This window comes from Aspergillus ambiguus (genome assembly GCF_047715705.1).
Source record: "Aspergillus ambiguus strain CBS 117.58 unplaced genomic scaffold BDV59scaffold_17, whole genome shotgun sequence".
Lineage (NCBI taxonomy): Eukaryota > Fungi > Ascomycota > Eurotiomycetes > Eurotiales > Aspergillaceae > Aspergillus > Aspergillus ambiguus.
Window position 1 is genome coordinate 434,299 of NW_027395530.1, and position 26,565 is coordinate 460,863.

Here is a 26,565-nt window from a genome sequence, read left to right on the forward strand (position 1 = left end):
TTTGTAGATTATTATCCTTACCGCTATCCCTACTCCAAGTAATATATGTACACGTGTTATCCAGATATGAAAGCCAAACCTTTCAAGGGCTTGCCAGTCTATTAACACAATATGGGGTTTTTGTAGTCCATAATTGGTGTTACTAGCGGCCAAGTAACTCTTAGCACTGAGGGTCATGGCGTAGGCTACGATTAAACCAACTAGGAACTGTGATCTCAGAATCGATCCTATCGCACAGTACACGGACCCCAAGGATCGTAATTATTTCAACAGCTTCCTGCCCCTGTTCTCGATGTGTCACACTTCTTATGGTACAAGCACACATTGCATGGGTTGATTTTTCTTCCCGGTAGGGACGCCGATATGAAAAGTTTGGTAGGTCACAAGCTGTGGGTGAACACCTGCGGCAGGCACACAGAACATTCAAACGGATGCCTACTCCTGATTATTCATTCTCCAACACCATGCACGGACATGGTTATTGCTATACAGAAACATTTCAGACCCACATAGTTACAATTTTGGCGACTAGAACGCGGTGACATCATCCACTTTAGGAATGATTGTTAAATAGCAAACAAATGATACATCTATTATTCCCTAACGCCTCTAGTTTCTCCATATCGATGTTCTTTCCATTCTGATTCATGTGTGACAACGTTAACTGTGAACTATAATCAGGTTTCAGTAGCACCATAAGTATATATTTCTTCGATTGGCTCGAACAGAGTCCTAACCCCCTTGAACGTTCTGCTATTTCTTCCTTGAAACTTTGCATATACGCGTCGATCTAAACATACCGACGTCTTCGGTATTTAGCCTAGATCTTGCCGCAATGATCTCATAGAGATGAGCCCAAGGAACGGACGTAACCACTCGTGCACATGGACCCAGTGCGGAAAGGTAAGCTCATTTCTTCCTGTGTTTTGTCCATAAGAGATCGACAAAACTGATACCATCCACATCCGAACAGTCCTTCAACCGCAAGCCTGACCTAAACAGGAACTATCGAATACATACCAATGAACGGCCGTTCCATTGCACGGTCATCGGCTGCAGCAAAGCCTTTATCCAAAGGGGTGCTCTGAAGGTTCATATCCGAACTCATACGGAAGCCTTATATCTGCAAGAAAGATGGGTGCGAAAAAGCATTTTCAGCTGTATATCATAAGTTCAGTGGTGCTGCATGACGAGAGATAGGAGTAACTGACTATAAGCTCTTTAGTCTTCGAGTTTTTCCCGGCACAGGAGAAGTCATACTGGAGTACGACCATATATATGTGAGCAATGTCAACAAAGGTCAGTTCCCCCTATATACTCTAGTAAAACACAAATTGACATTAATCAGTTTCTGCCTCAAAACCACCTTAATCAAGCATCAGCACCGCCTCCATTCTTCTGAGGCCTCCAAAAAATCACTGCCCCAATGCAAAATCTTACAGCCATTAGTTTTGGACCTCGTCGAAGCTTCAGATTCTTTTAACGTATATTCTAGTTTCCAACAGAATTTCGACTTCTCTTGGCCTCTTAGAAGTTTGTCTGTCACTTACGATATGTACAAAAAGTCACAGATCAGTGCTGATCCTGGGTTTTATGTCCGCTAGCTCCATCGCTGCTTGATATCCAAGTCAACTAGCAGGCATGCATATCACTTGGCAAGAAATCGGAGACCTCGAACTTCTGAAGCACTCAGGCCGCGTTTGGTGCGATCCAGGTCAAAGCTTAGAGAATACAGAGTAGCCCAAATCCAACTCGGAGCTTACCACCCTTTCCCGAGCCTCTTTCCCATATTCTGTCAATGATAGTAGAGGTGTGAAAATGACGCTCTGTCGCAAACTCTGTGTCCACCAAGTCCTTCCATATCGAAGCCTGCTCGGTTGGAAAGCTGGTCCACTCGCGAATCTCGGTCGGGCGAAGTTTACGGTCTGCGTTAGCCGGATCACCCTTGGTCGACGAGTCTTTGTCTTCTTGGATGGATAGCCCGAGAAATAAATGAACATGGCAGGCGTCAAGGAATTCAGGTAGAGTCATTTCTTGGGTCTGTTGGGTCTGAATTCTCAGTTGGCCCTCCGCCTGCTCTCTGAGTCGCTGTTCTTCTTCTAAACGCTGACCTAGATCCTGTAGCTCCTGGACACTCAAATGAGGGTAGGGGCGCGGCCGCCCCCAGTCCCCTTCAATCTCGACCACCTGTTATACTGATTTAGTGTGATTCTTCCACATACATACCTGGTTTGTGCTCTTATTGAGATCAAAGCAGCATCTTTCGTTGAATAAAAGTTAATGATTTAAATAATAGAGGAATGCCGGCGGGGTTTATATTATATATATAATAATAATAATACACGAAAATAATAGCAGTGATAATGGGGTCATAACACACCCTCCTTTGGCCTCTTCGCAGAGCCACAGGGCGGTGGGGCACATAGAGGCAGGCATAGAAATCAGCCAACAGAGGACAATAACACGAACCAGGGCATGAAACCAAGTTTTTATCTCGCGAATATCATTTTCCCAGTCGATTGAGAAGTTGCTGCGGCGTCGCAGAAATGTTATTCACTTATACACAAGAGCGCCCGCCGCGCTTCGTGCCGTTTCCATTCATACTCCATTAAATTGGATACCAGGTACGGGAGAATATCTGAGGAACGAGTAACTGAAGAAGATGCATGTAATCCTGCAGAGAATATTTTTCATCCCCGCTTTCATTATTGACTGCGGTACCAGACAACGGCGCCTTGATTTAAAAAAATGCTTCCTCTTCATCGAAATTCTCTCGGACTTGATGCCGCAAGGTCTTCAGCAGCCATTATCGCGTGTCCTTCAATTATTTCCGGTCCTAGCTTGGCAGGAGCCGTTAGTGCATTTTAATCATCGTCTGCGCATCTTGGACTATTGACCTAATTATCTTCACCTGAGACTCGTTGTCGGCCCATGTCTGATTATACGTTCTTGCCTTAGCCTGTTCCAGGCGGTCTAGTAACGTTGCCGTATCGGCTCGTAGGTCTCGTAGCTGCGTATAAACTATAGGCTCCACACTCCGGTCCTGGGTCCCTAAGCCCGGATTTTGAAAATCCAGATGATCATGAACGTCAGTCAAGCCCTCTGACTCTCTTCTAGTATCACCGGAGTGAATAGCCCAGAAAGAACGCCTAACGTTGGCGTAAAGCTCTATATATGCACCAACAGAGTCCTTGCTCATGGATTTCTCAAATAGTGGTTTGATTGAAGGACTACTAATGTACCATACATATAGTATATCTTCTTCTCCATTTACGAGGCGCACTGCGGAGGGTACGACTTAAATTCCGAGCCTCTCTCCTGTCTAACAGATTAGCTACTTTCATAACTATAGAGTTATTGGCATACTAATATATTTTAATAGGCTTTCCGATAGACTAGCCTCTATTCCCTACATTTTCGGATTTGTGTTAGGGAATAAATACTCCGCGGTTACTTATCCTGGGGATATTTTTTCCGCCCGGCTCGATAGGTAGAAGCTGGCTTTCCTTGGCCTACAACAGGCTCTGATGGGAGGAAGTCTGTGTCACAGCTAGGCGTTTCTCTGGACCCAGAGCTCTGAAATCTAACTCTTGGTTCTCCGTAGAACTTGGTGCCACACCCTAAAAACTCTGGTAAGAGTCGGTAGTACTTCGATCAGTAGTTTCCAGTAAATATGCAATTTGCATAATATAAGTTACCGTATATATATATTTTCTGCGTCGTTAAGTTAATCGATTATACTTTAAATGAGACTCGTTCTGGATTAGAAACAGTGTCGATTTTGCTCTCCAAGATCACGTGCGATTAAGATCTATACTAGAACGGTAGACTCTACATTTGCTCTATTAGTAAATGCAGATAATCCTACTGCCTATTCTGAATAGTGGCGAAGTGCATACGCTAAGATACCCGGCTATTTTACAAGGACGGGTAAAGGGCCAATCAAAATAAGCAATTCCTTTAATTAGTGGGGTTTTGAGCACCACGGAGAGTAATATCGTACCAGGAGTGTGAGTGTCCATATAACATCACACCAGTCTATAGTGCACCCACGCTAGTCGCGCGAGGGCCAAGAGTTCACACCATCTCACACCCTTTAGTTGCACCCACCCGACTATTGACCGCACGTAAGCCACACGCCGGCCGGTTAGTAGTTGGGTGGGTGACCACCAGCGAATCCCGGCTGTTGTATGTTTTTTTAATGTTCATATATTATTTTGATTTAGTGAGATTAGCGCCTTGCTATTCTGCGTTCGGGCCGTTTAGCCCTCAATAGCGCTACACCTGAATGATACCTGAAGGTCACCCGCGCTGCCTCGCACATTATCCAAGGAAAACGAAACTACCTTTGTTCTGTTTAGTATGACCACGTATGTATGCTATATCTTTAAGGCATTTCCTTGACACCCTCTAGTTAGTTACCACGCGTCACTGCTAACTTCACCATTTCTAGCAAAGCTCTATTGACTATCTAGTAAGGTGTAGCTGTCCCAAACATCCAAATTTTCCTATCCAAGAATTACAGAATGAATGTAATCATTGGCTTACATGTTTTCAAACCTTCCCAACATAACGAGCTGGCTAATTTAGAAACTTCCATATTGCTCTGGCGGTTGCTGAACAAGCTATTGAATCCTCAAAGACAGCATTTTGATTGGCACGGAGATGCCGTACATCGGAGTGGAGCGATCCCAAAAGACTCCCATATGCACCTGTATTTATTTGATTTCCACTTACCGCAGTAGACTTCATCTGGATACTGCCGCTTTGGCGATGGCGCTCAGGGGTCTGCTCAGTGTATTTCACCAAAACTTAACCTCAGTGTAAGCGCACACATCTAGATGAACAAAGCACCTATTAGAATCTCGGAACCTTCAAGTCTAATAGGAAGCCTGAATCTGCTTCAAATAATGCAGGTAAGTCCAGGTAAATCTTAAAAGCCCATACAGCTCCGCAGGTGGAGTTAGTGCTTTGTTCGGGCAAATTGGCTCTTTGCACGCAATTTATCACCATACTTAAACAGGAGCCAAGGAATAGGAAGAAGGAGGACAGAAATAAATGCCCAAACACTCCCTGCCCAATTTATCCCCATAGCTTGGTACATCTGGATAGTAAACAGCGGAAACACTGCTCCGAGTGTATATCGCAATGTTCCATTGGCGGCGAGAGCTGCAGGGACTCAGTTAGGAGGCGTCATTGTATTTGCCCAAGGCGACATTTACCTGAGGCAATAGCTTCCGAGCGATAGACTTGAGCCATGTATATGATCGTAGACAGCTAATCATGAAGTTAGGCTTAAACATGAACCATCTCTATAGTCATCAAAACACTTACGAATAAGGAGAATGCGCCCCATCCAAAGGGAACCCCAGCAGCCACCAAGGCAGCCCAATGGCCTCCCCTGTGGGCTTCCCACGCATTCCTAATCCCAGTTAGTATGCAAGGTAGAATATTTTTGATTTGGGTCAATCACCAGAATAGCCCAACAGGGAGAAGGACACTCCCCATCATCCCAGCATACAAACGATGTTCAGGTGCTGGATCTCCGCCTGCAGCCCGGAGGGCTTTCGCGTAAAGGGTCCTGTCAAACACAAGGAAAGAAATGATTGCCATCATATACCCAATAATAACACTGATGAAGCTCAGTCCGGCATGTCGGAAATCAAAACTGTACTCCAACTGCAGCACATACATCGCACTGCCGAAATAACTGAAGGTCACTGCATAGGCAAAGGCCGTATATATGGTCAGAGACAGAACAATCGCCTCATTGCACAGCATCTTAAGGGTTCTACCAACAGAGAAGCGCATAATCTGGCTAAATGTCATTCGCTGGTCCCGACTCTCATTGTCTTTCTCAGCTTTTGGGGCCTTTCGCAAAATTCTATTCTTCGCAGTCTCTCGCATCAACAGCGTTCCCAGCACTATCGGTGCTCCCAAGATGAGAAGAAGGTACTGTGTCCACCGCCAGTCATTGTGATGATCGTGTAGGATATAGGCGCCGGCGAGCGGTCCGAGACTTGGACCTAGAAAGGGCCCCAATATAAAGAAGAGAGAGACTATACCACCGGTTCTGCCTAATGCCCACACGTCACTGATTGTACCTGCCCCCGTGGCAACCCCTGCCGATCCAAGAAAGCCTGCCAGAGACCGACAAATTAGGAGGGTAGCGAACGTCTGTGCTCCCGCTGCAGCACCTGTGAAAGCAAAGAGGCAAGAAGCGGTAATCACAAACACCCATTTCCTGCCCAGGATCTCGGATAGCGGGGCAACGAAAATAGGTCCAAAGGCGATTCCGAGAGTATAGAGCGTCAAGGTCAGAGTCGATTCCGTCCGGCTGGTATTGAATTCGACGGCCATCAAAGCTGTCGCAGGCGCCACAACAGATGTACTAAACGTGCTGTGCAGGATTTGCGTCAACTTATTTATATTCAAGTTATAGAGAAATGCGGAGTCCTTACATCCAAAAAGCTAGAGCACACGGAACAAATGTATGCAGAATTTTCAAACTGATATTCCAATTTACCGGGTTCCTCTTCTCGTTGGGATCGTCCCAAGATAAGGGTTCTATAACTGGCGCATTGGGTCTTTCTTCGACATCACTGTCTTGTTTTGTTGAACCTATGTTTGGAGACATTCTGTGAGATAACCATGCATTCTATGACCTCCGTGTATCAGAATGATGGCCAGTACCCAACACTAAATAGCAATGACACCTATCGCGACAAATTGGTTAGCTCATTATATGCCTAGGTAATCGGCCATAGTGAATAATCAATTAGCCAATAATAGCAGAGGAAATACCGAGGTTGAAATGATTAGTGATCGTTCCGCTGGCGATGCAACAGGCTTGGGTTTTTTTTTTTGGTGATCCGGTCATTGGTTTTGATTGGTTGTCCCATGATAAAGTATGTTGAACAATCCCAAAGTAACTATAGCTACTAATTCAATTTACTCAACTCCCTGGATTCCAGCAGCCAGACTTTCTTCAAGAGATGTCCAACCTTTCCCGAAGAACTCTCTCAGCAACGCCTCCGCTTTATAAGCAGGAAGAATCGCCGCCTCATCATGTCCCTCATTCGCTGGCGGGTCCGGAATTAACTTGTTCTTGGGCCTCAACTCTCGAAGGATCTGAATGTAGTCGGTCCAGTTCTTCGGTCCAGCAAAAGCAAATATTCGTTGAGCCTTCACCTTCTCACCAAGAAGTGCAATCAGATGGAGGCGGGCGGTATCTTCGACATCAACATACCATTCTAGACAATGATAAGTTGAAAAGTTAGAGTGGATACAAACACATATGAAAAATAGGGAGGGTCGGTCGTACGGGGCGGGAACATGTTGAGTACAGCGGGATCTCCTTGGAGAAGCTTGCGGGTCAGGCCCATGGTCGAACCGAAGATTTCTGGGTGGAGGATTCTGCCCATCTGTATAGCAACATCGTTCCATCAGACACGTCATGCTTCTCTTGGGGGAAAAAACGGGGATGGGGTTGTGGGGGAGCAGTTACGTTGAGATCCGGAAGAACTGTGTTAAAGTCGAAATGAGGCTGATTCTCTTCAACCCATTTCCAAGCATACCTTTCCGGTTCTGCTTTGGATGTGGAATACACAGCGAACGCCTTTACTTGGTCAGGCGTCGCCGGGTCCCAGGCAGCCTTTATGGCGGCCTCATTCCAGGTGTCTAGATGATAATTGAAACAGGCTGGCAGACATTTGCAACGGATACTTACTCTCATCTATCTCCACTCCCCGGGTACTATCCCAGGTAGCCGAATAAGTAGCCCTCGAAGATGATGTCAGCACAACCCTTCGGATAGTTGGACGTTTAGATGCAGCTTCGAGGATCGTCCGGATTGCATCGATCACCCAGGGGATGACCTCATTGGGATTCGAGCTGAACGACACATCAGATGCCTACAGAAGGTCAGTCAGGATAACATAACCCAACCAAAGGTAGAGGGCAAATGCCACCGACCACGTGGATAACCCCGGCCGTGTCCTGCAGCGCATTGTCTACGCTCTGGACATCGCTAAAATCGGAAACAATCGTCGTCTCAAAACGCCCTTTGCCGTACTTGGCGTCGAAAAATTCGTTCAGCCATGGCTTAGGAGTGCGGATTGTTCCGCGGACCTTGTAGCCCTGCTCCAGTAGTTTGTCGACGACATGCGATGCGATATAGCCGTTGGCGCCGGTGACCAGGATGGTCGCGTCCATGGGAATGATGTAGGAAGGACTCATTTGTGCAAGTCTGGGTGGAAATCGTTTACTGTCTGGTTCTTTCGGGAGTTATCTTCCGGAAAGAATGAATTATGGTGAAACATAGCTTATAACTGGACTTTCAAGGATTATGCCGGAGGGTATCAGTAAGCGACTAGGACCACCTGCGTCATGCATAGCGCATGCGAACCCCGAGATAATCCCCCGAAAATTACAAATTTCGGAATTCGGGAGGACTCCGGACTTACGAGAGAGGGTCTCAACTCAACCGGGTCAGGATTTAGTGGACGGCGCTCAGCCACTGTTGAGCGGTATGCCCCATGGATACTGGAAGCCCAATCTTGGACCACGCAGAGGTAAACCCTCGTAAGCTGATCTTCACCGGGTTCATCATCCAGACGTGGAAAGTTGCTTTGTCATCAGGTCGGGAGAGCTGACCGAGAAGTGCCGAGAATTAATAATATAGGAAAGCGTTGTATATAGTTTGCAGGCATTTGGCTACGATTTAAGGTTAGGGCAAATACATCCACAAATAGAAGTAAAAGTCCCCCAGAGAGAGATTCTGGAGGCTTCCTATTGCCCATTCGGCAGGGCGGATTATTCAGAATGTTAGTTCTGTGGCGGATTAGAAATAAAGACTCCACCATACTCCATAGCCCTCTAAAAGTCTCCGGCGCGGAAAGATTGTTTCAAGGGTCCTTATAACTGTGCCATCGTCGCGAGCAGCTACGTAGCATCAGCATCTAAAGCATTTAGAAAACACAATTGCGATCGTTCTTTAAGCCACAATTTTATATATTTGTCCAAGCCTTCTTGCAATTCCATAACCATGTCCAAATTGTTCGCCCCCATTCAGGTCGGGCGTATGTCCCTGGCCCATCGCCTCGCCATGGCCCCCATGACTCGCTTCCGGATTGACGATGACCATGTGCCCCTGCCAATGGTGAAAGAGTACTACGAACAGCGCGCCGCTGTTCCCGGAACCCTTCTTATCACCGAAGCCACGCTCGTGTCCCCGCGCGCAGGCGGATATCCCAACGTCCCTGCCATCTGGAACGAGGCGCAGATCGCCGGATGGCGCGAGGTGACCGACGCCGTGCATGCCAAGGGCTCTTACATTTTCATGCAGCTGTGGGGTCTCGGTCGTGTAGCTAACCCCGAAGTTTTACAGAAGGAGGGTGGCTACGACCTCGTCTCCAGCAGCGCGACGCCCGTGAGCGCCGATGCGCCTGTCCCCCGCGAATTAACTGAAGACGAGATCCGCGAGTTCATCGCCGACTACGTGCAGGCGGCCAAAAATGCCATCGCGGCGGGTTTCGACGGAGTGGAGATCCACGGAGCCAACGGTTACTTGATCGATCAGTTCATCCAGGATACGGCCAACCAGCGCACGGATGCGTGGGGCGGCAGCGTTGAGAACCGTGCGCGCTTTGCACTGGAAGTTATAGCTGGCGTGGTGGATGCCATTGGCGCGGACCGCACGGCCATTCGATACAGCCCCTTTAGCACCTTCCAGGGCATGCGCATGGCCAACCCGATCCCGCAGTTCGAGTACCTCGCCAAAAAGACAGCCGAGTTCAAGCTGGCATATGTGCACGTCGTGGAGGCGCGCATTGCCGGCAACGCTGATGTCAGCGAATCCGGCGAGTCGCTCGACTTCTTCGTCAATGCGTACAGCGGTGCCGGTCCGGTTATGGTTGCTGGGGGCTACAAGCCGGGCTCGGCCAAGGAGGCGGTCGATTTGCGATACAAAGATCATGATGTCGTGGTGGCCATCGGTCGACCTTGGACGGCGAACCCTGAGCTGCCGTTCCTGATCAAGTCGGGCCTTCCCCTGCGGCCCTATGAGAGAGAGATGTTCTATCTGCCTAAGGATCCTAAGGGATACACTGATTATGGCTTCAGCGAGGAGTTCAAGGCCGTCCAGGCGGCTGCTTGATTTGTTTCTGTTCATTCATACATACGGCTTTGGCCTTGACTGAGCGTTAGCATGGGTACAGATAATCGTTTTGTGATAGAGCTTGATTTCAGTTTCGATGTTTACACTAGATAATTATTTAGATCGCATAATGTTTTCGATGTCCAGTGAATTAAATATTATGACAAGAGAAAAGGTTATATTTGAAATCAAGTTTTATGTGCTTGGCTACTTTATTTTTACTCTTAAATTGATTTTCGTTGAGGCAAAGAAATAATGGAGTAGAATGAAGAAGGGGCTGCTGCAGCTGGATGATTGATGACATACCTACGCAGCATCCTAGTAATAGTATTACAGTTCTGCGAACAGTTCCCTAAGACGACCCCCGATAACCTTTCTTATAACTTTAACGTAGGCTTGATTTTTTTTTAGGTTTTATTAGGTTAGCTTGGTGCCTAAATTAGTATAGATAGTCGTTACTTAACAATAGATTAATCAAATTACTCTTATATGTGCCTAGGTAGTTTCAAAAGTGTTTGCTGCTCTCTCCGAATTTATCGCATTTCTTGTCGGGTCGATTCAATGATCTTATTTTGATGTTGTATGATCTACTTGAGGTTGGTAATCAGGTTCCCCACCATTTGGGTCGTAAGCCTGCTCTTCCCATCCTCAAGAGAATTCGACTGCTGGGATATATGCATTCTTGGTTTGTGACCGCCTGGACCGTCCTGTCCTCCCTGGTAGGGGTGCAGCTTCACCACCATCCCCTGCAGAGTTTTCCGGAGTCTTTGGGGTGTTCTCGAGATCATCCGTAGGTGGAACCGCCATCGGGCCGCGATTACTATGCATTTTTTATGAATTGGAAGGGGAAAAAAGCCCATAGCCTAATCTGACCGCTGTCCACAATACGAAATGATAGCTATCGTCCATCCCAAATTCATCCCCTCGCAGCCCACGAAGGCACCTTGGGCTCCCACGGGTTAAAATGCTCATTATTCCTCGCATCCCACGGCATCCACTTATCCAGCTTCTCTCCAAGTCTATTCAAATCACTATGTGCACTTCCCCAATCATTATTCAGCAGCTTTCGATTAAACTCGCAGGGCATCTTCTCCAGCGAAACAAGCGGCGCCCGAAACCACCGCCCGGTATCGTTCTCAATCTCATTGTCCTTGGCCTCAGCCTTGCGCAGCGAGTGCGTACCCGACGAACCGAGGTGGTACACGATCTTCGGGTGCGAGCCCTCAAACCGGATTGTGGACGAGTAGTGTGTCGTGTAGTCGCCGTGCGCGGACCACGAGACGAAAAACACTTGGTCGTTGAGCGTCCACACGATGACGTGCTCCCAATCGTGCTTATGTGCGTTTGAAAACCCAGTGTCAACTTCAAAGTAGTACCCGTAGAGATACGCGCACCAGCCGTGGTTGCAGCGCTCACGGACATATGTCTGGCTGTGGTCTAGTCGGGCCTTGTCGCGGCACCCAAAGGGTGCGTAGGGGCCGCCCGAGCGGATCCCAATCTCGCTGTCGCTGTCGCTGGCGTTGGCAGCGAAGACGAGTTGCTCGTCGTCAGTGGCGGCTCGAGGAATTGGCCCTGGACCTGGAGGACGGGGTGGAGCGAGGGGTGGGTCGATCCCAGAGTTGACCTTGTAGTCTTTGCCGATGGCTGCGGTCTGGTAGCAGCTGTCCGTGTCGAAGTCAAGGACGGGTTGGAACTTAATGGCGAGGTCGCTGGCGGTGTCTGGGAACGGGCTGAGGAGCTCTGCTAGGCAGATTCCTAGGAGCGGGATAAGCAGGACTAGTTTGGGAACGTTGAGGGACAGCATTGCGAGCACTGAAGTTGGGAGTTGGGTCTGCAAGCTGAACTTGTAGAATCATGGGTTTCTGAAGCGCTCCCAACCGCTTGATATATCATTCCAACTGCTGTCCTTCATTCAGAGACGCCATGCTTGTCACAGCCAGCTGAATGCGATTGAGTTTCCAACACGCTTCAAAAGAGGCGGAGCCTCACCTAAGTCGCAGGCCGTGTTGGCAGGGATGTTATCTTCAGCCCTAGCTACGTGGCTGACCTCAAACCCTGACATGTCGTCGGCTATTTCGCCCTGTATGCATAGATCAGCGGAGGTAATTCTAGAATGGCTTTACTTTGCCCGTTCAGGGTCCTTCCAGTAAGGGTCTAGAACTGGTCGAGAACTGGCCATGTGTGTGCAGCTTACAGTTTCCCCGGAGAATTCTCAGCCCTAAATGCTTCTCGGACCCCCACGTCATCTTCGCATCGGCGATTCCGTTTGAGCACTTCGCAATTCGAGTCGGCGCCACTACTGTTCAAGCGGTCATGGCATGATCGTGCAGCTGACAGACACTGCAATGTACGCTGCCGTGAACACTTGGGGGAGAAAACAGCCGATAGTGCTGAGCAGAATGCCGGAGAAAACCCCGGAAGCTGATATGCACTCCGGCCGCATGCAGGGTTTTCTGCTCCATAATCCTATCCAGGGTCACAGTACCCGAACCTCAGCTGGGTCAACAGACTTCCCAAACCCATCATGCATTCTATATCGCGCAAATCTATAACTTTTCGCAGTTTCAGTGCCGGTTTCCCGATGAATGTAAAAGAAGAACCCTCGCCCGTTATAATAGCAAGTGCTCTTGCTCATCCATTAACACTGCCTGCCTGCTCCTCAAGCGAACCTCCAAAATGGCGACACTCAAGCAAAACAACATTATCCTCCTCCTCACGAGTCTACTCTCCCTCCTCCACCTCGCAACATCACAAAGGACCCCCAACGAGAACCTCGTCCTCGCTGACTGCGGTATCGGCCTCGGTGTCAATGGCGGCTCCACCTCCCGCGAAATGATTTACTACCCCGGCGACGTCTGGACGGGCAAGGGCGCTGACACCAACAGACCAACAATGATGGTCAATGTCCCCTGGTCCGGTTCATATCCCTGGGGCCAAAAGGGCGGCGTGTCTGCACGCATGCCCAACGGTGACGTGTTTACCGTGCACATTAATCCGAACATCAAGGACCCCATTGCTGCAGGCGACGCATGGCATATGTACGAGATGAATTTGCCGCTCAAGTGCTATAGTTATCATCAGGACAAGGTTTATAAGCTTGATGATGGCAAGTGGTGCTCGAGTGCGTATGTGTGCAATCATCGGGGTACGCCCACGCCGCATGTTAAACCGCCTCCGGCGCCGAACCCGGGGCCTGCGCCGGTGAATCCGAGTCCTCCTTCTGGGGGTGCAATTTGTGATGTGTTGAATAATTAATGAGTTGGTGTTGTTGAGGTAGGGGGGATTTGATGAGTGTTGTTATTTGTGGAACAAGGAAGGTGTGGAAGCGGTGCATGTACCCACTCGATTCATAATCTGTCATGGCATGCAATGGTGGGCATTTGTAGTTCAAGCATTGCTGCGTCTAATGTTGCTACTCGCTTTTCATCCAGATAAATAGGACTTGGAGCTTCGGGTGAACGGGGAGGGGGATTCATCATGTTGTCTTATTAGGTTCTCGGGAGTATGCCTAACGATAAACCATGTCTCTAACAAGTATACGTAAATTCGTTTGCCTCTTTTATCCATCTTACTATACCTACTCATGTTTTAGAGCATCACCTCGAAGACCTCGCTATTCTTTCAACCTTTAACTCTACTAGCCCAGGTCCGAAAGCCTCTCCCAATGGCGCAGCAAACGCTATCTAGCTCCAACGAAACTGCAAGTTCCTTCCTCCATACATTAAAACCTCGAACCACCCCCCCTCTCCGGTTAACTCCCCATTAATCCACATCACTATGAGGAAATTCGGCGAACTTCGCAATAGCGTGACAGGTAATTCGAAGACGCACGCCATGGAATCGCAGAATTGAGCACCAAGAAACGAGGCCCTCACTACCTCTAAAGAGGCTCTGAATCCATTAGGAGATTATGTTGCACTGTATATAGGAAGTATATAGTACGAATAATAAGATTATGTATATTGCAATGGCTAAAATTGGCGTACTAACTACTGCTGCTGTTACGCAGGTTAAAATCATGCTCTTCTACTTGCTGAAAAAGTAATGAATCAGACGGTTAAATAAGTATAGAAACTACAGACTAAGAAAGAACAACAAACTAGTTACAATAGGATATGTGCTCAAATTCGCTAGTAATTAGAGGATTCCGGCCTTTCCCCCCCCCCCCCCCCAATAGGATGATGAAGAGGCATTCTAAGCGTTGATTGGTTGATAGGGGTCATGAACCAAAGCTTATCTCAGCTGTTAAATGCTTCTCTGTATCTCTTTATATTTTTAGCTACGAATTCTAGAAACTCTTTATGGGACTGAATATGAGGCGGAGACCCGGCTGTTAGATACAGAGTAAGGGATCTGTAATCTACGAGTGTATAGTATTCGGGTAGGTAAACAGAGGCCTGAATTACCCTGAAGGGTAACTGAATAGGGCAGCAAGTTGCCCATGCAGCGCCTGGTGAACACCACCATACTTTATCTATCTGAATACATCTCTGTTCCACCACATACGACCATAGGGTGTGGAGAACAGGGCTTCCCGTCCGCTCAGCCGTACTTAAGCCACACGCCGGCCGGTTAGTAGTTGGGTGGGTGACCACCAGCGAATCCCGGCTGTTGTATGTGTTTTATTTTTGGGTATTTTTAAGTACCGTTGCCAGCATTTGTTTATATCCATCGGAATACCAAGGCCAAGATGTCGTATTTGCCCTTAGCAGGTCAGAAAACATTGCTCTATGGAATCCTTATGATTGCATATAGACTGATTCATACATACTTCCAGGTGAGAAATATGTTATAACGAGGTATTTACATCCCCAAGACAAAAGTCTTTCAATTGCATGTTACAATGAACACATTCACCGCGAAGCAGGAAGGAATACCTCCGTTGACACTCGGTAGTTTGGTCAACTCAGGCATTAGGGTCAGCTATACTAGGCGAGCAGTCACCATCGCTTTCCTGGTCCAGAAGATTGGCAGTGTGGTCCTCACAGGCGTTAGGCCAGCTTGGGGGACCAGGGATAGTGTAGTTTTGGGGAGGAGGCCAGTAGATGTTAAGTAAAAGCCCCGGCTCGTAACCAGTGTAGACCCCGGGAATTTTCACAAGTGGAGCAGGAATACCGGAGCCGGAACCAGTGACTGTGAGCTGTGCGCAGCCCATATAATGTTGTGCACCACCGTACTCGCTAGCCCCATGCAGAGCGATATGCTCAGCACGCATGAGATAGTCACCTGGGGGAAGCTGCTCCGGTAACTGGAACGTAAAGTTGCTAATTCCAACGGATCCGGGGGAGCTAGCCCAATGGAGGCCGTCAGTGGTACTGATATACGACGTAGTTAGGTCGTAAACCTTGAACCACTCCCCGTCTCCCTTGTATGCAGCTGCCGTAGTGCCTTCGGGGGCTTTGCTCATGTAGACAGCGAGAGGACCGGGGTGTCCGAGATCTGAATTGATGTCGAAGCCAACAATATCACCGGGGCTGACCTGATGCGTATTTGTTGCGGCCATGATGTCGGCATCAAGACCACCTTGGTTGCAGACCATATTTGTAGAGGTCGGGTCTGTAATGGGGCTGTTGGCATTGGTAGTGCGACGGACGTATTCGTAAGGGCTGGTAACTTCATCGTTCACGATTAAAGCTTCAAAATTATAGTGGGCGACGGTGAATGGGAGGCATGCAGCAAGGACTATGATAGCGAGACGCGATGTAGTCATTTTGATAGGGCCTAGTGACTACTAATTCAGCAGAATTTTACGGCGAGGAAGATAGCAGCGAGCTCTTATAATGCTCACCATTTATATAAGTAGCCATGGAACCCTTCGTCCCATTTTAGGACGGAGTTATGGTCCGCTGTCTCAAGACTTCTGAAACGCTCAAGCACCCTTCATGAACCTACATGTTTCTGCTTGACATGCCAAGCTCTGAGACGGCGGAGGGGCTTTATTTTCCGCTACAAGAGAGGCCTTGGCATAAGAATTCTGAAACATCTCACTTTCCCTCCAACGTCTCGTATTCATGGGATATCTCGATCACTATAACTTCAGACAAATGAGTTATCTTCTGCATAAAGAGTGTATCATTCGAGAGATTTACCACGAGTAGAATGTATTCTCTGAAAATTAAGGTCTCCGGAATGCACTTCCATTGTCATATCTGTTTGTTATCGTCGCTTCAGTTAGGTTATAGTTAGAATCGGTGAAAATCGCATGATCTAGCGATTATTTGCCTTTTTGCTTCCTCAACTTCGTCTCCATCTTACTCTGGCTCTTTCCACATCTGTGAGGAACTCCCAGTAGTAATATCCCCTAAGGCCTTATCGTCAGACCTACCCATCCACTTGGTTTCCACTATCTTGGATATGGAGAGTTTTCTCAAATGGGAACATGCGACATTCTAAGGGACTAGGTCAATTTGGCTGAAAAGGCGTCGGGGGTAACCTCTATGTCTACATAAGAGGTAGTTTCACTAGCTTATCTTTTGGCTAGATTTATATGTCTCCAACTAATCGATATTTCAAGCTTCTAGCCCTTCGAATAGCCTCTCCTCAACCCTAGGAGAACCAAATTTCTGCCAGAGACACAGGGAATTTTCAGTCCCTCCTCAAAACGCGAGTGACCAGAGAGCCTTATCATTTTAATCTCATCTAATCTCTCCGTCTTTGTATCATACCCAGACTCCCCAATCTACTCGACAACTCAGACTTAACATCGTTGGTTATAATCTGACCACCTATACCAAAGCGTTGGCTACCCTCCTTGTAATACAACGCTGCCATAAAACAAAGAACAAGACGCCTTCAAGTCACAGCCTCTGCTACCTCTGGTTGCTTTGCTTTCTTTTCCAGTTTTAGTCCACCCCTGAGGATAGCAACTGTTATAAAACCAACAGCGAATACGCCCGCAGAAACCCCATAAACTATCTCACCCACTCTCGTATTTGCAGCCAGCCGTAAGCCAAGCCCTCCATTAATGATGCCGATTAGTAAAAACATGCGTCCTTGCCAGACGTGGACGTAAGTCCAAGAGGAGGTCATCTGTGTAGAAAGAAACTGACGATGATGGTAAAACCCAATAATCGGCTGTATAAGCATAAAAACAACAACCACCGTCCCCAAAATAGTATGCGCGTTATTATGTAACTGGATAACAGTGTCATTATCGCTTCACAGAGAGGACCCCACTTGGAATCTTCTAACCTGGCCAGTGATATCGCCAACGCGAACGCCTGTTGCGAGACCCGCAATCATGAGAGCAACTCCGAGGACTTGACAGGCGATATGGATTGAGGCGCTCTTTTCTGACCGTGGCACTCGGAGGAGAATGGCGCCCACAGGAAAAATGACGACAAAGACAACGCTCATGATGGCTCCGTGTGCTGCAGCAAATTTGGGAACAAGATGCAAATCCTGATATATGACATCGGCTTTGCAAAGGGATATGCATATGCAAGCTACATCACCAAACAATATTGGTTAGTTGCTGAATGTGTGTTGAACTAGCTGATGCTTACACCAAAACCATAAATGTGGCACATAGGCGGTGGTATTCATTGCTGTTGCGAGTATTCAGATAATGACTTCCCAAACAAATTAAATCTTCTGTTCATCAAAGAGATAAATATATAGAGGGATGCGTTGTCTGGGTTATATAAGTTTCCTCGACAGTGTAACGGACGACCTTTTACATGACCGTTCCATATACAACCAGCACGCAACTGATAATGTCCGAGAAATGCGAATCAGCCCGTAATAATTCCTTTCCTGACGTATCTCCGATCCAATGATGCGGTGTAAACTTGACAAGACACCGAGATTTGCGAGATATCCGGTGATGTCAGCACTGCCACTTCGTGTTTGGCTTGGCCGCGCAAGCTTTGTCATTCCAGATGAGAAATGCGAATTTGCCAATGCTGGAAGAGACAACACAATCCCCTTCATCAAAGTTCTATTTCCTTTGGACTACTGGAACACCGAAAAGCGAGATATGGAGAGTGAGAGTCTACTGACGCAACAAGATCCCACCCACCAACTCGCCGCATCCAACGCTCTAGTCCAAATCCCGCAAATCCTCAAGGCAAAGTCATGCATTGCCTGTCGAAAAAGAAAAGTTAGATGCGACAGAAAAGTGCCATGTAACAACTGCGCTCGGTGGTCAATTGACTGCGTATACCCGTCCCCTATCAGAACGTGCGTCAGACCCCGCAAAAAGCCGATCGTACATACAGAATGGACCTCAGGATCTGAGGATCAATTATATCGCACGAGGATTAATGTATTAGAGTCGCGTATATGCCAGTTGACCGCTGCTCTGAATGTGCAAGGGAACACATTACGGTCAATGGGCGAAACCGAGAATCAAATACGTCCTCTCAGCTTCACCTGGCCTCAGGTCATCGTCCCATTCTACCCACCGATGGCGACAGCACAAGTTTGCTGGCTGGTATTTCTTGATTATGTTGATCCGCTCGTCAAAGTGCTTTATCGACCAAGCGCTTACCGAATGCTTCAACGGATAACACTGACTCCAGATTGTGGGCGAGAGGGAGAACATGCATTGGTGTTAGCTATGTACCTCGCATGTATCTGCGCTATGAAAGAAACCGATGTCGAGGTTTATTTTCATATGATGAAAACAACCGCCATTACCACCTATCGCTCGGCAACAGAGCAGGCCTTGACGCGGGCTGGTTTCATTACCACCAATGACATGAGTACTCTCCAGGCACTTGTGCTCTTTATTTCGTTCAGCATATATCAACGGGAACAAAAGTCAGCCTGGACTCTTGCGGGGTTGGCTAGACGGCTCGACTATTCCCAGGGTAAGGGACATTCGTTGTTTGAAGATGAAATACGACGCCGGCTGTGGTGGCAGCTGTGGTATCTGGACCATAGGGCGACTGAAGACTATCGAGGAAAAGAGACAGTCTCTTCAAATCTTGTTCCTTCCCAAGATGGCATGCCGTTGCCGCTTAACTGCTGTGACAGCGATCTAGACCCCAATATGATAGGATTGGCAGCCGTGCAGTTGGGTTGGACAGAGATGAGCTTCTCTTTAATCAGATTCGACACTGCCTATACCCGATGTATAATTGAGAGCGATCAGCCGTGGATAAGAAAGTTGCGGGCAATTCAAAGCTGCCAGCGGAGGCTTCAAGTAACGTATTTGATGTATTGCGATGGCTCCCAGCCAATCCATTGGCTCGCACAGCATGTTTCATATGTCCTAACTACAGAAATGTGGATGAATCTCTACAATAACAGCCTCGCATTACCCGGGGAAATCACCTCAGCTGAGCGAAATTTTCGCAACAGACTGTTCTGTGCTGCTATTGATATCTTAGACATTCCATACCGGCTGGACAAGGAGCCCCAGGCCAAAATGTGGGAGTGGCTTCTCGGTGCATACTTCCAATATGCTCCTTTGAAGTTTCTCCTGCACGAGCTTTTATGTCGTTGGGATGACCTTCATGCAGAGCAGGCTTGGGATATTGCACAGAGAGCGTTTCAACGGTGGCCAGAGAACGTCAGAGAGTCTACTCACGGGGTGATTATTACTGAACTAATGGCCAGAGTCCGGACCATGAAACATCAATTAACCCATGAGCAACAATTGGGATCACCCTTATTTGGCCTAAGGATGGATTTCCTAGATATGGAGGGTATTCAATCAGGGATTTCTGTGGAGGATGTGGAGGACAGCATGCTCACATTTATTGATGGCTCGGCAAACTCTGCATGACGGTTTATGTTTTATCTTTCTTTTTTTTTAATATATATATATAATAGTACCAGCGAGAAGAATCGTACTCAAGAGCTGAAGTTATACTTCAAAGTATCAGGAAGCCCCATTATCTGGCGAGGATAGAGATCCGGTTTGGTCTATACCTTTTCGTAGTTAATATAATCGGTAAGTATTCCTGGCATAGAAGGAATAATACTGGGCACGTAAGGATGGGCTACGTATTTTGATCTAGTAGTTGATCCATAAACTAGTTTATAAACCCGAGAGTCGGATGCTCTGACAAGTCACTGCCAGATGTTTTGTGGCGACCAAATTTCATCGGAAACTATACCATGAATATCTTCTACCACCAGACCACAAGCCAAAACATTGCTCGCCTGTAGGGATGTTTATTTATCAACTTTAACTTAGGCATAGTCGCTTAGCTATTGCGAGCTTACCGTTGCATGGAAGAGGCGCAAGGGACTCTGTTTCTCTCTGAGAAAGCTTTTATGTGCTACAAGCTCCATATATTTGCTAAATAGCCCCAGTCTCCGTGTGAGTATAGGATTAGTATGGCTTGATCGCTGTTGTACCTTTTGAGTGAGCGACAGACCCTACTGCGCTCGAATCGTTCAAAGAACGAAAGATAACCCAAATGCCTGAAATCATTCTTGCTGAATCACTATACCATGGCTCTTGTAGGGAGGCGTATTTATTAAGTACCTCCACTCAATTCCTGTGAATTGGATCATTCTGGTGCAACTGAAATTCTATCTTTATCTAGGTATATGGGTCTGTGTTGACCTCGTATTCAGAACCCACTTGCATAGCCCATCACAATAAGTGCGCTGGCGATCAGCCTTGGTCCCGAAGGATCCAGCGAGGAATAAATATGGAGCAATGTCCGTATTGTTCGTCTAATGCATGACCCAATCCTCATCTCCCATAATGCCATACTTCCCCTACACGCCACCACATGTCTGCGAAGACCTTGTTCGCCGGTATACGCATACATGGGTCCCCCACTTTCAGTGGCTAGAAAACGCTCTGTTAGTGGTATGGTTTATTATTTTCGCTGTATTGAGCTTAATCGCTGGCATGTTCTATCAGGCGGTGCATGACGATCCGACTGTCTTCAACCCGCCCTACCAATCTGACATCCGCCTAGGCACAGATTTGCCACTTTTCACCGTACGTGCTGCGCTTCATTCTCTTTCTATAGTAGGATAGCCATGGCTTTGTCGGATAAGACACGCTAAATATGTCTTCTCGCGTCTAGTAGTCCTGCGCTGCGTTGGCCTGGGCCGTGATTACCTCGGCATTTCATTACCACTACTGGCAACATATAAAGCCATGGTGGCTCATCCTCGCCATCGTCCGTACTACCACAGCTGCATTGCTAATTGCCTCGGCTGTTCTGCAGTCCCATTTTCTTCCTGCACCTCTGGGGTCGTGTGCCAATGCCAATATCTGGCCTGAGGGGGCCGATGTGCCCCCCGGAACTCCCACTGCATTCCAATTGATCCGTGCCCTTCGCATCAAGACGGCGGGGAAGATCAGTTACCATTCATCATGTACATTCCTTCTACATCTTTGGCGTTTTGTGATCGCAGTAGCGTATGTCTGTCTCCGCTACTGCACGGTACGCGTTCAACCCCTTGTCTGATCTAACCGTGGCCCATAGAACACTGATGATACTCTGCGCATTAATCGAGCTATATGTTTTTTGCAACATCAACCGACACTCAGACGACTCTAAGTCGCGTCCTCTCCGGACAGATGGAGTGATCCAACGCTTCTCTGCCCCATCGATCCGCTACGGACTCGCTGCCCACCACCGGAAGCGAGAATTCTCGGATAAGAGCGCCACCCCAGGATGGACCGCGTTCTTGATCCGCCGACAAGGCTTCAACCCCATCGGATCCGAGAATTCTACAGACTATGAGATGGGTGATCGTAGTCCCTCTGGGAGGGTGGCGCGGGAATGTCTCTGCTACGGTGCGGTCAAGGACTACCGGTGCTGGGGCTGCGCCATGCAGGTATGCCAGAACTGTCGGATCATCACAACGCGGCATCCGCCTCACTTAACCCATGATAAGTGCCAGGTTGCATGTTGCGACTGTTTCTACGAGCGCTGCTGCGCAACGGGGCAGTCGCAGTCCTGGCTCCGCCCGTTGCGTTGTACAGAGCATGGGGACTCAAGCAAACGCACAGGGCCGGACGACAGCCCAGCTGCTTTGGTAGACCTGAATTTATGTCGGGAGCGGTGTGCAAATCTAGGTTCCTTGGAGTTATTCATACTTCGGGACACTCAGGAGCGTGGGGGCCATGCAGAACCCATGCTATGTGCCCTTGACTGTGTCCACTGCGGTGCTGCCTGTCGACGAGGCTCAACGGTGCATAAGTTGTATTGGTGGTGTTGCCCGTACTGCGATCGGATGTGTCGTAGTGATGTGCACATGGGCAGGTGAATGCATTATTGGTATGCTCATACTCTTTATGAACCATTTGTACTTGACGCTGCGATTGTGTTGGATCTATCCTATACATTGATCTCTTGTCCGTTTGTAGCGTGCATGAATTTTATTCAGGTGCCACAGCGGCCTCAGTCGTTTCTTGTTAGAATATACCATAAGAGAGCAACTATATGCAAACATGGTCGCTTCTAAACACCATATATAATGATGCAACGACCAAGGCATATATCATTTCTTTTCTAACCATCAACCTAGACTCTGACAATGTAAGTGATCCAACGGGCCTTTCCGTAGGGCAGCATGGAGAGAGTCACTGTTCCCGCAGTGCTTACAGGATTTCGCAAGCTGCATATTTTGAAGTGCTTCCACATCAATATCACGACGGTATCTCCATCTTATGTACTTCATATATTTTGTTGAATACATTAGCTACCTTATGATTGAGACAACTACCCAACCAATGACATCAGGATAGCACTTGCCAACACAGGCATCGAATATTTTCAACTCCATGCGGATGTTGTAGTGGAAGACACTGAGTAATGGAAGCGGCCATGCCGTCTCTATCTGGTCAAAAACTCTAGGAAGGCCAAGTGGACGTCTATCTCTACTTCATCAGTGCCTTATTGTGGCAGATCATGTCCTGAGTTGGACCCAGATGCTCGCTGATTCTGGATTGGTAGTCGGAAATGGCATCCTGAGCCCCTATAAGCAGTAACTTTACGTTCCATCGTAAGTCAACATATAAGTACTGGGCATCGGTCAGGAGTCAGATCGATCGATAATCCACCTTTGGTCCTCGATCTCAACGAAGACTAGCGTATACAATCCTCATCCTAGTATTAAACTGCTGTCATAAGAACACCTCCTAATAACGCCGGAGCTTTTGATGTGAATAGCAAGTCGATGCAATAAGCCATCAGAGAGACGGGATAAAATATGGGCATAGAAGGAAAGGAATCAACTTCAGGTCTAACTTCGCCCCTTGCTTGACTTTCTGTCTAGGAACCGAACCAAAGAAACTGTCTCCCAGGATTGTTCAACGGAGGGATACCTCTCGGTAGGTAGGCAGTTGGGATTGATAAATCAGGCCCAGAAACTCGAAAAGAGGGCAATGCAGAGAAATGATCATTCATCGCTTGCTTAAACTGTCAAAAGAAGTGATGCTGCTATGATAGACTAATACACAAAAGGCTGGGGAGCCATACAGGACTTGACTTGTTTCTGCCCTTGAGACATTAACATGGGAAAGGAGAACAGGAAAGAGCCACTGCTGCCAGAAATTCGTAACTGACGCAACATAGCATATATGGAGAATGATATGTGAGAACAAATAAGAAATATGGGAGGGAAAGTCGCACGTTTTATGCAAGTCATAGCTGCGAACAAGTCAAAATATAGGAACCCCCAGGAAACAAACCCAGCAGATACTCCTAATCGAAGCATTGAGCAGAATACACACGGTATAGAAAATAGAAAAGGTATAAGGAAACAATATAAAGGATCGAGGTGGGTCAAATGAAAGAATTCAAATGATGTAGGAGTTCGGGCAAGAAGGGATCATTTGTCCATCTTCTGCCATCCGTTCAGGTAAGCCATTAGCCCAACACCGAGTAGAACAACCCCGAGCATGGAGGCGTATGGACTGGATTGTTCCAACACATCCCGCCTGGGCGGATGTGTCGCAAATGCCGTGTCAGGCGTTTCGGCCCCATTCGTTTGTGATGATACGGTCGGACGCTGTGATGATGTTCCAGAGTCGGCCTCCAGGTGTTCTGACCTTTCACTGGCCGAAGGCGCCGATTCATCGGCACTCTTCAACTGAGCCATTGGCTTGCTGCTCTTGGACTCTTCTGCGCGCTCTCGCCGCAGGGTCTCAATCATCTCGGACAAAGACTTCCTAGTTTGGACCGTCTCATCTTCGGCCTTAAGGGCACGTTCCTTGAAATGAACAACCTGCTTCCTCATTTCTTCCATTTCCGCCACCATCGATTCCAGGCGACGCTGGATTTGACTAGTCTGGACATCGGCCGACACCTCAATTTGCGTCGAGTTGGCAACAGGAGGTTCGCAGGGCGTCTCAGCGTCCGATGTAGTCGTCTTTTGGTTTTCAACCAAAGTCTCCAAAGCAGTCTCCTTGCACAGGTCTGCTGGCGGCACAACATCTTGGTTCTCCTTATTTCTTATCTCAAGGTTCCTCGCCTTTTCCTCTGCCAATTCACGAGCATTTCGCTCCTGAAGCAGTAGGCCCTCGAGTTCTCTCACGCGGGCCCCTTGGCTATCAAGCTCTCTCTTGGCCGTCGACAAAGCCTCAATGAGAGATATGATTTGGCTGGACTCGCGCGAAGCGGGAGATCCAGTAGCCCCTAGTTTCGGTTTTTCCGTGTCTGAACGCTTGAGGGGCGACATAGCATCTATACCATTCCGCGGCAACGCGTCGGGCTTTTCAGGCAGGGGCTGTTGGGGAGGAGGTGCAGGAGGATCAGAGAACCGCGAGAACGAGTCAACGCGGGGGATCTTGGGCCTTCCATTAACCTGTCGAGATGATACACTCTCGGCTGGAGAGTGTTTGGCCTTTTCTTTTTCCTTTTCCCCGTGACCGGGTTTCATGAGCGTTGAGAGGAATTCATCAGTTTGGCGAAGATCCTGAGCCTGTTGCTTCGCCTGTTTCATTTCAGCCTGGTTAAATCGTTAGCATATGGCTACAGATGCAGAAACGAAACATGCATCATACCGTGAGTCGTTTTACAACTTGTTCAATGGAGATGGGGGAATTCCAATAGTTCATCTGTCTCTGTTGGTGCAGTGCGTTGAACTGACTGCTCGCCGCACTCTGTGCGCTGCGATTGCTGACATTGCTACCCGACCGGCCGCGAAGATGTGATAATGGCTGGCTGAGAGGCGAGGGCAAAAGTCCGCCCCCAGAGGCCGGGTCAAGATCTCCCAAGGTGAGATCAAGGATATTGGGGATCGTACCGTAGACGCCGGCATGTTCGACTTTAGCGCAAACCTTGTGATGGACGACTGTCTTCTGATCCTCGCTGATAATATCAATTCCCAGGTCCAGCTGGTCATTTTCTCGGAGCTCACTGGGCTCAGATTCGCGGTTCTCCGGAGACAGTCGCTTGCCATTGATGAAGGTACCATTTGAGGACTTGACATCACGGATCCAGATCTTCCCCGACTTGTCAGCCCAGATCTCGGCATGCTGTCGGGATAGGACCTTGGAATCGAAGTATCCGTTCACCGGCGACGGGGCGGTTTTGGCATTCGTTTGTCGCCCGATTCGTAAAATCTCCGGGTAGTACGGAACGGTGATCTGTTTCCTGTCGAAGGTGCCATTGATCGGGATGAGGGTCAGAATCGCGGGTGGATCCCCGGAGGGCGCGCTTCCTCCCCGAACGCCATTTTGTTGCGACTGATACATGTGTTGAGACGGGACAATGGAGGAAGGTTGGTGCATCGCAGCCATGGTAGAAGAGGCAGCTTGTCCGGACGAAAAGCCGGGCATTACCTGGGGACGCGCGTTGCTCACGCCAGACACCGGTTCTGACTTGGAGCTTGGCCAGATACTCCTCGAGGGCTTCTTCTTTGAGGACCAACTGGAGGATTCGACGGTAGAGGCGGGAGCCGCATTAGAATTCTGCGGAGCGGCGGTCACGGTTGATGTGGACGAGGTGGAACTCAGAGAAGAAGAGGAATTCGATCTCTGAAGGGTCTTGCGTGGCATAAACATGCGTGAAACCTCGTCGGCGTTCATGGAAGAGAGAGCTCCTTGGCCACCGTTACCAGAAGTGTACCATCCCAAACGAGGCCCGGATTGCACACTAGGCGGCGATGCCACAGCAGTCATGGAGAAGGATGCCAGGGGGATGGTCTCGAGTCGATTGACGGTGTTTGGGCGGTCCTAACCCGTACGGCGCAAGCGGAGACGGGTGTTCGGACGAAATCGAGGTAGAGAACACTCGTCAATCAAGGGAAGGCCAGCGGCGAGGAACTGTCGCGTTACGGAGTGAAAGTGAGAGATCAACGATGAATAGCGGCGCGGATGGGAGAGTCTGGGGGTAAAGGTCACGTTAGCCTCCCGTAGCGGCCAAATAAAACGAACGTCCTCCCGCATTCACGACGGGCGGAGACGACGGTCGAAACCCACGATTCGCGTGGATATGATGAGCCTACCTCGAAAGTACATAAACAAACAGGTTGAACAAGGT

General features: G+C 48.4%; 10 protein-coding genes across 10 annotated transcripts; 3 read left to right on the forward strand and 7 right to left on the reverse strand.

Moving 5' to 3' along the window:
- The first annotated feature begins 659 nt into the window (after positions 1-659).
- On the forward strand, positions 660-1,794 carry BDV59DRAFT_179148 (uncharacterized protein). The gene is made up of 4 exons (XM_073689867.1): positions 660-903; positions 974-1,171; positions 1,226-1,299; positions 1,349-1,794. Exons 1-2 carry the CDS (start codon positions 850-852, stop codon positions 1,169-1,171), a joined length of 252 nt encoding a protein of 83 aa, XP_073547720.1. The 5' UTR covers positions 660-849; the 3' UTR covers positions 1,226-1,299; positions 1,349-1,794.
- Positions 1,795-2,854: 1,060 nt separating this feature from the next.
- On the reverse strand, positions 2,855-3,199 carry BDV59DRAFT_193470 (uncharacterized protein; the record flags this gene model as incomplete). The annotated part of the gene is made up of 1 exon (XM_073692233.1): positions 2,855-3,199. One exon carries the CDS (start codon positions 3,197-3,199, stop codon positions 2,855-2,857), a length of 345 nt encoding a protein of 114 aa, XP_073547721.1.
- A 1,764-nt stretch (positions 3,200-4,963) lies between these two features.
- On the reverse strand, positions 4,964-6,852 carry BDV59DRAFT_208101 (putative MFS polyamine transporter; the record flags this gene model as incomplete). The annotated part of the gene is made up of 4 exons (XM_073695142.1): positions 6,462-6,852; positions 5,474-6,400; positions 5,331-5,422; positions 4,964-5,169 (listed from the first exon to the last, which is right to left on the reverse strand). The coding sequence occupies exons 1-4, from the start codon at positions 6,635-6,637 to the stop codon at positions 4,964-4,966; spliced, it is 1,401 nt and encodes a 466-aa protein (XP_073547722.1). The 5' UTR covers positions 6,638-6,852.
- Positions 6,853-6,951: 99 nt separating this feature from the next.
- BDV59DRAFT_193472 (NAD dependent epimerase/dehydratase) lies at positions 6,952-8,238 on the reverse strand (the record flags this gene model as incomplete). Its single annotated transcript, XM_073692234.1, has 5 exons — positions 6,952-7,253; positions 7,325-7,424; positions 7,508-7,680; positions 7,730-7,913; positions 7,975-8,238. The coding sequence occupies 5 exons, from the start codon at positions 8,236-8,238 to the stop codon at positions 6,952-6,954; spliced, it is 1,023 nt and encodes a 340-aa protein (XP_073547723.1).
- Positions 8,239-8,900: 662 nt separating this feature from the next.
- BDV59DRAFT_179156 (alkene reductase) lies at positions 8,901-10,318 on the forward strand. The gene has a single exon (XM_073689868.1). The coding sequence runs from the start codon at positions 9,047-9,049 to the stop codon at positions 10,154-10,156; it is 1,110 nt and encodes a 369-aa protein (XP_073547724.1). The 5' UTR covers positions 8,901-9,046; the 3' UTR covers positions 10,157-10,318.
- Positions 10,319-10,722: 404 nt separating this feature from the next.
- BDV59DRAFT_179157 (NPP1 family protein) lies at positions 10,723-12,111 on the reverse strand. Its single transcript, XM_073689869.1, has one exon. It carries the CDS (start codon positions 11,958-11,960, stop codon positions 11,073-11,075), a length of 888 nt encoding a protein of 295 aa, XP_073547725.1. The 5' UTR covers positions 11,961-12,111; the 3' UTR covers positions 10,723-11,072.
- Positions 12,112-12,390: 279 nt separating this feature from the next.
- Positions 12,391-13,411, forward strand: BDV59DRAFT_208113 (uncharacterized protein; the record flags this gene model as incomplete). Its single annotated transcript, XM_073695143.1, has 1 exon — positions 12,391-13,411. The coding sequence occupies exon 1, from the start codon at positions 12,833-12,835 to the stop codon at positions 13,409-13,411; it is 579 nt and encodes a 192-aa protein (XP_073547726.1). The 5' UTR covers positions 12,391-12,832.
- A 1,582-nt stretch (positions 13,412-14,993) lies between these two features.
- Positions 14,994-15,901, reverse strand: BDV59DRAFT_179159 (lytic polysaccharide monooxygenase auxiliary activity family 9 protein). Its single transcript, XM_073689870.1, has one exon. It carries the CDS (start codon positions 15,864-15,866, stop codon positions 15,063-15,065), a length of 804 nt encoding a protein of 267 aa, XP_073547727.1. The 5' UTR covers positions 15,867-15,901; the 3' UTR covers positions 14,994-15,062.
- Positions 15,902-16,948: 1,047 nt separating this feature from the next.
- Positions 16,949-17,701, reverse strand: BDV59DRAFT_193477 (cytochrome b561 domain-containing protein; the record flags this gene model as incomplete). Its single annotated transcript, XM_073692235.1, has 3 exons — positions 16,949-17,290; positions 17,348-17,574; positions 17,662-17,701. 3 exons carry the CDS (start codon positions 17,699-17,701, stop codon positions 16,949-16,951), a joined length of 609 nt encoding a protein of 202 aa, XP_073547728.1.
- Positions 17,702-23,911: 6,210 nt separating this feature from the next.
- Positions 23,912-26,204, reverse strand: BDV59DRAFT_193478 (putative cytoplasm to vacuole targeting Vps64; the record flags this gene model as incomplete). The annotated part of the gene is made up of 2 exons (XM_073692236.1): positions 23,912-25,030; positions 25,086-26,204. 2 exons carry the CDS (start codon positions 26,202-26,204, stop codon positions 23,912-23,914), a joined length of 2,238 nt encoding a protein of 745 aa, XP_073547729.1.
- Positions 26,205-26,565: the final 361 nt, after the last annotated feature.